The sequence below is a fragment of the Formica exsecta genome, unplaced genomic scaffold (assembly GCF_003651465.1).
Source record: "Formica exsecta isolate Colony F162 unplaced genomic scaffold, ASM365146v1 scaffold122, whole genome shotgun sequence".
Classification (NCBI taxonomy): Eukaryota; Metazoa; Arthropoda; class Insecta; order Hymenoptera; family Formicidae; genus Formica; species Formica exsecta.
In genome coordinates this window covers 391,416-400,534 of record NW_021848556.1, presented here as the reverse complement: position 1 = coordinate 400,534, position 9,119 = coordinate 391,416, and the positions used below count along the sequence as shown (strand labels likewise).

Genomic DNA, 9,119 nt, shown 5'->3' with positions numbered 1-9,119 from the left:
CGTCGTAACCCAACTTGCCCTCGCTCACTTTGGCCACCACCACACTGGCGTCGACGCCGGCGTTTTGCGCGATCTGTAGACACGGCATACGCAGAGCATTCGCTACAATTTTGATTCCTGTTTCCTGATCGCTGTTCACCGCCTTGAGCTGTCGCAGTGTCGGTATACATCTCAACAGAGCGGTGCCGCCTGTAAAAAAAAAACAGTCGCAATATATTAGTGTATATATACACATACATGGGGAAACGTAGAGATGAAAATCGAGATTTACCTCCGGGAACAATTCCTTCTTCGACAGCGGCGCGAGTGGCGTTGAGGGCATCGTGCACACGGTCTTTCTTCTCGTTAACTTCTACTTCGCTGCTTCCGCCAACCCTTAAGACAGCGACTCCAGACGCTAACCTCGCCAAACGTTCCTGCAGCTTCTCCTTCTCGTAGTCGGACGTAGTATTCTCGATTTGATCCCTTATTTGATCGGCTCTCCTATCGATATCAGCCTTTTTTCCTTTGCCTTTCAAAATGAGAGTGTCATCTTTCGTGATGATGACTTCTCCTACCTGACCCAAGTCGCTTGCCTGGGAAATAAAATATTATCTATAGAATTCTGCCAATTTGATTGAACTACATATTATTGAATTATTAATTTAAACATATAAGTACCTGAACGTCCTCCAGTTTGATAAGATTAGCGTCATCGCCGAATACAATGCCACCAGTGGATATTGCCATATCTTGAAGGGTGGCTTTTCTATTGTCACCGAAACCAGGAGCTTTAACAGCAGCCACTTGCAATCCGATTTTCAAACGATTGACAACAAGTGTCGACAGAGCCTCGCCATCTACGTCCTCGGCAATTATGACGAGAGGCTTACGTTGCGAGTTGGCCAGTTCTAAGGCGGGGATAATGCTTTGAACGGAAGAGATCTTCTTTTCGCTAAAGAGAAGGAGCGCGTCTTGAAACTCGACTTTGGCTCCTTTACTGGAATTGATGAAATATGGAGAGATGTAGCCTCTATCGAATTTCAATCCTTCTATGACCTCCAGCTCATCGGTTAGTGTTTTGCCATCCTTTACAGTGATCACACCTTCCTTCCCGACCTTCTTCATGGCGTCAGATATTAAATTGCCGACAGCTTTGTCACCGTTAGCGGATATCGTTGCTACTTGGGCGATTTCCTCGGGTGTCGTGACTGGTTTGCTCAAAGTTTTCAATTCATCTATGACTTTATCTACTGCCAACATTACACCTGAAAAGCAACAGATTTTTTAATATGTAACTCTATAACAAAAATATATATCGTGTATATATTAATCTTAAATTTATCTTGCAGCGCAAGGTCAAAGATCAACAGCTTCCTCAGACACTACAAGATACAAATAATTTGTCGATTATATAAACTAATACGCTTACCTCGTCTGATTTCTATGGGATTTGCACCTTTGCTGATCTTCTCAAATCCCTCTTTGGCTATAGCTCTAGCTAATATAGTTGCGGTTGTGGTACCATCACCGGCTTCCTCATTGGTATTATTAGCTACATCCTGCACTAATTTAGCTCCAATATTTTGAAACTTATCTTTTAATTCGATGCCTTTTGCCACAGTCACACCATCCTTTGTGATCTTTGGACTTCCCCAGCTTTGTTCCAGAATAACGTTACGACCTTTAGGGCCCATTGTCACGGCAACAGCATCTGCCAAAATGTCTACACCTTGCAACATCAAGGCACGAACGTCCGCTCCGAAACGCACGTCTTTGGCATAATTACGCGCCTGCAACTGGCGCAAGGCAGTTCCTCTCAATACAGCGGGTAGTCTGTGCATCTACAAAAGAACATAATTAATATCAATCGAGGTTCCGATTTTAAGCCACATCATTTTAACAATGTAAGTTTAACTATAAGTAACTTTGCACTTTCTGATGCAATTATTAAAGTGAAACATTTAATATCGATTCGCTTTTCCTTTAAGCAAAAAAGATAAAACATTTAACTGGTGTAAAATCTAAAAGCACGTCAGCTTATAAAACAAATAAAGAAATTAATAAATTAAGATAAATTGTTATAAGAGGGAATATTGCGTCGTATAAACGGAAAGTAGAAAGATGGCAAAAATATTGTCTGTTAGATTAAACTAAAATATTTAAACATTAATTGTAAATACGTAAGTGTATGTAACTGTAAAAATTCCGTTATCAGATTACACGAAAGCGTAATTTAACAAGAGAAATATTTAGTTGAATAATTAGTTGAATGGAGGAGAAAAGAAGAAATAATTATTAAAGCGATTTATCGCGAATAATGGCGCAATTTCTAGAATTACATATTTATACAATTCATAAATCGTAATCGTAAATTATCCTCGGGATGGAAATGTGGTTATGTAAAGTTCCGCGTGGAGCGGCGGTCAAAGGTTAACGTTTTGGGGATAAAATTATTGCTTTCGCGAATCCGATCGAAAATCGGAGCTTGACCCAATTGAGAAAATCGTTCGATTCTCTCATTGAGGATCGTTTCCCGAAGAAGAAACGAGAATCTCGTCGATCATTCGCGAAGATCGCGCACGCGGATCCCGGCCGGCTAAATTCGTCCCGACGAATTTTCTCGTGATCTTCTTCAAAGAGATGGGAATCGCTCCATTTCGTGACTTTACCTTTTATTCTTAAAATGATACTCTTCGGCGAAACTGATTCGACCGATGTTGATCGGTGTCGAGAGCGAATTGAAGATCGGCGCGACGTGACTGCAGACTGCACGTTGTCTCGCCAGTAGAATGTGAACGGAATGAGAAGAGAAACGAGAGCGTGCGCCATCACATGAATCCCCTCTCCCCTCTATCCTCTACCCTCTCTTATCATCGCTTCGATTGAAATTAATCTTATAACCGTGACGGATTAATTTCAAATAAAGATTATTTCGTAATGGCGAGAAAAGGATTTACCAAAAACAATATTTTGAAAAGTTTGATGAATATTTTATTTCAAAGAATCGCGATAACGCTGGATGTCTCGAACGAGATCACCGCGTGGAGTAGATTCTAGAAAGTACGATCCCGCGTGACGCAATCGGCCGGTTGTGTCAATCATTCTTGCATGTGTCAACATTTTTTCCTTACTATTATCGTATATTTGAAAGTATATATTTTTAGTACGACTATTCGTGAAAATGAAGACTCGAAGCTTTCGTGTTTTTCGTTGTCGCAAATAAATAGCAAGATTTCATTTTTGCTTATTCATGCCAACGAAATCTGAACTCGTCGATAAAGTCGTCTTTTTACGTTCTTTTATTCTCTTACGAGATTTTATTTTTTCCGTTATCTTTTCGTTGTAAACTATGACAGGGCGATTAACCATGCAAATAAGTTGATAAATCGCTTATCTGGGAAGAGCCATTGCATCGTTTGCAATTTAATTTATTTATATATAAATTATAAATCTCGCCGGTAATGACGATTTCGTCAAATTTGGGCGTGAATCGAGAGAAGATTAAAGAGATAAGAAAAATAAATACATAAATTTCTTGTTCAAGAAATTATCGAAAGATCAGAGATCAGAATAACTCTCGAAATTCTACGGCGAGATTACGTAACCACTTCTTTCGTAGCCGCGATAAGAGACGATCGAATGCGCGAGATACCGCGGCGCACGGTGGAACTCGGAGGAACCTTCGTGGAGAGGAACCTTCGAGAATATACCACGGCTCTACACAGCTGCACAGCTCTACTCCGTGTGCCGGTCGCAGTTTAGGTTACACAACGTGTCTGTGAGAGCGTGCGTTCACGTCGTCCGGCTTCGACCGATATTACTTTTGTGACTGCCAAAGAAATCGCGATTATGGTGAGAGATCCTGTATAAATGAAGCATGAGAAACGATAGCGAGACAACTTTCTACACTTTTTACGCAAATCATTGAGAAATATTCCTCTTATTCTCCTTATAACCCTTCCGATAAGGATCCACGACGCTTTTTATCCCGTGCTCGAATTATTCGCATCTCCAATTATTCCTAACAAAACATTTCGCGACATCACGTCATTTTGTCTGCGTTTATTGCTTTAAAGCGAATGGCATTTGTTTGAATGAATTTGTCGAGATAGACGAATCGGCGCCTCGACTGTTCATTCTTATTAATCTCTAAAAAAGGGAGAAAATAATTAATTATGCAAGAATTACAGGTATTTCACGAACTTGCCGTATAGCGAGAAATTTTGTTAGTCGTTTGCATCATGCACATTTCAGTCTTTTCCTCTGTCAAATTTTTACATTTAAATGCCGAAAGATTTATAATGGAGAAAATGATCAATCACATGAGTCGTGAAAAGTATAGCTTAATTATCATCTCCACAAGTTTTTTTATAATATATTAAAAACTATGAGGTTGACAAAAAAATATAGTTAATTTCAAATATGTTTACACATGTTACAGGCTGCTGCCAATGCTGTGAAGAGGCTTATTCCTCTTTTTGACAGAGTCCTTGTACAAAGGGCCGAGGCTATAACCAAAACGAAAGGTGGCATTGTGTTGCCAGAGAAAGCGCAAGCAAAAGTTCTGCGGGGCACAGTTATCGCAATAGGGCCTGGAGCAAAGAATGATGTATGTATACAAAATATCCTATTTACATACTTATCTTTTACAACATTTAAAATAGTAATATTTTAATTATTGTATATTTTTTTTATTAGAAAGGAGACCACGTGCCTTTAAGCATTAAGATTGGAGACATTGTATTACTTCCGGAATATGGTGGCACAAAAGTCGAACTTGAGGATAACAGGGAATATCATCTGTTCCGCGAATCGGATATATTAGCCAAAGTAGAAGTTTAAGTTATTCATTGACTTTAACGTTCCCAGTTTTGTAAATGCTACGAACTATTCCACAACCTCACAAACTAATTTGCAGCAAGAAGTTATATAAAGTTTTAATATATCTTTGAAGGTTAATTGTTTGATCTAATAAAAAAACTTCAATTTTTAAAGACTCTGTTGCTGCTAAAGTACCATTATGTTTCTCATTCTATGTGTACATACAATTTTCTGATAAAATAAAGCATTTGTCTACTATATTTGTTGTTACAATTATATATCTAATATATATTAACTGTTAAATAACTATAAAAGCAGGTGTATTTTCCTTTTCCTATCCGAAAATTATTATTTACATGCTACATATTTAAGATATATAGCAATTAATATATTATTGATTGTGATATCATTGGTAATTTTCTAACAAGATTTTGCTTTTTTGGTACTCAAATGAGATTATTATCATTTAAAATTATATTTCCATTGATGTATATACAATTGGAAAATCTTTTTAATTAATATTTTAATTTAATGCTCTTTTTTGCACCAGCTTTGATACCAGAGATCTCTCCGTCGTAGCGTGTCAATTCCTTTCTCACCTCTCTTATCTGTAAAAAATAATATTCATCATATATAAAATATCTTAAATTCGTATGTGTCAGTAATACATTTTTATTTTTCGTATTTTATATATATACGTACCGCGCCTTTTCTGCGAATTAGGGCTTTACGATACTTATTTTTGTGCTTCACTCGAGGATTGCGTAATTCCTTCTTACGATAAGGTGTAAGACCTCTGTTCTTTGCCATTTGGTAAGTTATCGCCCTCTTTCCTTCCTCTTCGTTTGTAGGATCTATGTTTGTAGTATTATCCTTTTCATCATCTATAGCTTTGCCATCATATGACTTTTCTTCATCTAGATCTGTTTCTTCCATACTATCCGATAGTAATTGTTCTTGTTTGTCTTGTTCTATTATTGTTACTTTTTGTCGTGCTATATTTTTTATTAAGCTGGTCTGTTTTGGAATGTTTTTAGAAGTTTTTATCTGAGAACCATCTGATAGGCAATAAAGAGGTTTACCCTCTTTAACTGCATGAAGTATCTCTGCCACTTGCTCCAACAGATTTCCTTGTTTTGATTGTAATTGGTCGAGAAGTTTATGATACTGTATCAGACGCTTTGTAACTGGATGCATTTTTACTGGCAAACCTTTGGCTTTTAGCATCAAGAAAAAAGAGACATTGATACAATAATTTAATAAAACATGATATTTAGTTCTAAGTAAAACTACAGCATTACAATCAGGACATGTTCCATTTTCAACCAGTTTGAGAAAAGGTGCCAAAAGATCTTTTGCTTCTGTCATGCAATCTGCAAAAGAAATAGTCATATATTAAATGCCATAAATATTATCAGGCTATTATTAGTATATCTATAATTATGTAATAATATATGCAAAAGAAATATATTTTTTATTTATATAACACTAAAGATATTGCATTCAAAAGCTTAACACAAAGTGCGTATCAAAGAGAGAAAAATTCTTGTATAATCAATAAAATTATTATAAGTGATAATAATTATTATGTTTAGTAATAAACTAAATAATAGCAAAAAGATATATGATACATGTTTTATGCATACCTTTAAAATTATTGACCATAAACATAAAAGATTCTTTATCAGACACTTGTTTACTATCTTTTTGATCGCTTTTTTTATCTTTTATGGTTTGTACAACTTCATTGATATTCACACTATCAAGATCTAAATACTGTTCCATTGATCTTAAATGGAGTTTTTTTCCTTCCTCTTCTTCTATATCAGCATTAAATAAATCCTTTTGAGGTGCTACTGCATAATCTGTATATTTAAAGTCTGATGAATAGAAAGTTCTTGCCTTGTTGCCCCAAGCTCTGTCATTTGGCATATCATAATCCTCTTGTAGTTCTTCAATATCAGACTCCATTGAATCTTGCTGATCATCTTCTTGCTCCTCCTCCTCGCTTTCATCTTGTAATCCGTAAACTTCATCATCACTATCAAAATTTTCAATAGTGCGTTGTTTTCGCACTTTTTCTAGCAGTTTTTTCTCAGTTTCTGTATATTCTTCTTCCGAGTCTGTCACAGCATCTATATCCATATCTTCGATATCATCTTCATTGTCGTCTTCAGTGAGAGGCTTTCTTGTTCTAGCATGAAAGAAAATAAATACAAATATAAAACAGATTGTTATGTTTGTATCATGAAATAAAATAAAATAAATTTAGCAGCGATTAAAAATCAAAGCATAATATAAACACATAAAGTTTCCAAAGTATTAGTAAGTAGAATTTGTACTTCAAATTTAAAAAGTGATCTTAATTACTTTTTTATTCGTCGCTTTTTATTAATTAGTTATTAACAAACTAGTTATTAACAAATTTTGTTGATGAAAATAATCATCCACAAATTTACACATATTTTATAATAAAAATTTCTCACAGGATTTATGCTTGTACGCTATCGAAATTTTCTTAAATTAGATTTAATTAATTTATAAAGTGTTACCTTTTTCTGCGAACCATAATTGAACGAGGGAACAATTAAACGTTTTCACGTGCCAAATATCACGACGCCTAGCCTGAAAATATTCAGGATTACGTTCGAAAATTTACTCATCGGAAGAATAGCATTCGACCGACCAATCAGAACAAAGAAATCTTGGCTTCTGATTGGTCGGTCAAAGCCGCTCCATGTCCGACGATTTTCGAACATGACCTCGAAGTGTGAACATAGGAGCAATGCTGTGATTGGCTCGCTGCTTGGACCGTTACGATATTTCCAAGAATTGAGATATTTCGCGTTTGAATGTCTCAGGTCGTGAACGCGTCGCGTCGCGGTTCGTGCGTTTTTCGCGATTATTACGTGTTTTACTCGAAACGGAATCGGGAATTTATGTGAAAAGTGTCTCGTAAAGTGTCCAACTTTCGTCGTAAAATGGTACAATCGACATTATATCTCGAATTCGTAATTTCGATGTCAACGATCCGCTTCTTCACGCTCGAAATCGGTTGAAACCCGATCTCCCTGAATTACCTGCAATTGATGGTATCATCATTGCCAAGTATGTATACATTTCCTTGTGTTATAATTAATTATACCGATTATATATTTTCTCTGATACTTGTGTACTAATAGATGTGTATAAATAAAAATATAGCAATAATTTTCCGATTTTGTCGTTTTGCGCATCAACAAGTACTCTATTAAAGAAGCCACGGAGAAAAAAGATTTGATTTTGAAACCGCGATATCGTTATTTCTTCGAAAGATTAATATCAGAATCGTTATAAAAACAGGCGATTTTTGCCAATTTTGTACTTGAAAAAAATCGTTTTCGGGAAGAAAGAAGCGGGCAGTTTCAAAAAAGCTTATCGTGAAAAATATGCGGGCGCGCGGTAAAAAGTTCGCAATTTCGCAGAATGAATTTCCAAGTCAATTCTATCCGTTCAACCTACGTTAATTGTATTTCGCGAACCGCGAAACATCATTATCGAGTCGCGCGAAGTCGTTCGAAATACACAGTCTCTATCGCGGTGCAGTCGTCCTACGGGGTGGCGAGAGATGGTGTGAGGGGTAGGGGGGAGGGGACCGCCTAGAGCACGCGCCGCGGAAACGCGTCATCGCCGCGTCTCCCTTATCACGGCGCCACGCGCCTCGCTCGATTCTATTTACGAACAATAAGCACAATGCTCCTATCACGTATCACGTCGCCCGTGTAGCGACGCTCTGCCCCAGTTTCACTTTGCCAATATAATGATCGCCGTGGAGACACACCGAACAACCCGCGCGCGCTTTAAATGCAGAAGCGTACTTCTGTGTATAATACAACGTCGTCGTCGTCGTCGTCGTCGTCCGCACACTTTGATGCATTTGTTTACGTCAACAGCGATGCCTGCTTAAAGCTCACACCACGCACAGCCTGGTACGTAAGACGTTCGAGTCATTTCCGCGCGATAATATCGCCGTGTGTATTCTTGGAAAATATAGCAAGGATAATACTCGAAAATCTAGGTGAGTGTCTTGATAAATTCCCATGCGATAATAATGTGATAGAGAGAGAGCGAAATTAATCAAGATTCGAAATAATATGGTGATACAGCTTATACATATATATTTACATAGAAGATATATATTTATAATAGAGAGAGATTCTCTCTCTCTCTCTCTCTCTCTCTCTCTTTCTCTCAGAGAGCATTGCTTCTTTATTTAAAATAAGATTTTTATGATATTACAGTATTAATCATGTTTTTCACAAAAATTGATATATTTA

The 9,119-nt window shown here is 36.9% G+C and overlaps 3 protein-coding genes across 5 annotated transcripts in view; 1 reads left to right on the top strand and 2 right to left on the bottom strand.

Annotated features, from left to right (window-relative positions):
* Positions 1–2,860, bottom strand: part of LOC115244541 (heat shock protein 60A-like) — a 3,953-nt gene extending 1,093 nt beyond the window's left edge. Inside the window, exons 1-5 of the mRNA XM_029822249.1 lie at positions 2,652–2,860; positions 1,412–1,823; positions 661–1,247; positions 272–575; positions 1–189 (exon numbers count right to left, since the gene is read on the bottom strand). Of these exons, the coding sequence (XP_029678109.1) occupies positions 1–189; positions 272–575; positions 661–1,247; positions 1,412–1,823 (1,492 nt within the window). The 5' untranslated portion in view covers positions 2,652–2,860. The remainder of the gene's footprint in view (positions 190–271; positions 576–660; positions 1,248–1,411; positions 1,824–2,651) is intronic.
* A 756-nt stretch (positions 2,861–3,616) lies between these two features.
* On the top strand, positions 3,617–5,059 carry LOC115244573 (10 kDa heat shock protein, mitochondrial). 2 transcript variants are annotated; one of them, XM_029822314.1, is made up of 3 exons: positions 3,617–3,834; positions 4,424–4,591; positions 4,681–5,059. In XM_029822314.1, exons 1-3 carry the CDS (start codon positions 3,832–3,834, stop codon positions 4,822–4,824), a joined length of 315 nt encoding a protein of 104 aa, XP_029678174.1. In that variant the 5' UTR covers positions 3,617–3,831; the 3' UTR covers positions 4,825–5,059. The 2 variants fall into 2 exon arrangements, with proteins under 2 accessions (XP_029678174.1, XP_029678164.1); XM_029822304.1 differs by lacking the exon at positions 3,617–3,834 and having other exon boundaries at positions 4,415–4,591.
* A 4-nt stretch (positions 5,060–5,063) lies between these two features.
* On the bottom strand, positions 5,064–7,464 carry LOC115244548 (something about silencing protein 10). Of its 2 annotated transcripts, XM_029822272.1 has the most exons (5): positions 7,356–7,464; positions 6,450–6,997; positions 6,105–6,176; positions 5,506–6,020; positions 5,064–5,411 (listed from the first exon to the last, which is right to left on the bottom strand). In XM_029822272.1, the coding sequence occupies exons 1-5, from the start codon at positions 7,370–7,372 to the stop codon at positions 5,319–5,321; spliced, it is 1,245 nt and encodes a 414-aa protein (XP_029678132.1). In that variant the 5' UTR covers positions 7,373–7,464; the 3' UTR covers positions 5,064–5,318. The 2 variants fall into 2 exon arrangements, with proteins under 2 accessions (XP_029678132.1, XP_029678122.1); XM_029822262.1 differs by having other exon boundaries at positions 5,506–6,176.
* Between the last annotated feature and the right edge of the window lie 1,655 nt (positions 7,465–9,119).

Bases quoted from the DNA above. Each gene is read 5' to 3' on its own strand.
- LOC115244573 (XM_029822304.1), top strand. From the start codon at position 4,415: ATGTTACAGGCTGCTGCCAATGCTGTGAAGAGGCTTATTCCTCTTTTT. The intron at 4,592-4,680 runs GTATGTATACAA...TTTTTTTATTAG, and splicing joins GGCCTGGAGCAAAGAATGAT to AAAGGAGACCACGTGCCTTT.
- LOC115244548 (XM_029822262.1), bottom strand. The intron at 6,177-6,449 runs GTATGCATAAAA...TTTCTTTTGCAG, and splicing joins TATGGTCAATAATTTTAAAG to ATTGCATGACAGAAGCAAAA. The intron at 5,412-5,505 runs GTACGTATATAT...TATTTTTTACAG, and splicing joins TAATTCGCAGAAAAGGCGCG to ATAAGAGAGGTGAGAAAGGA.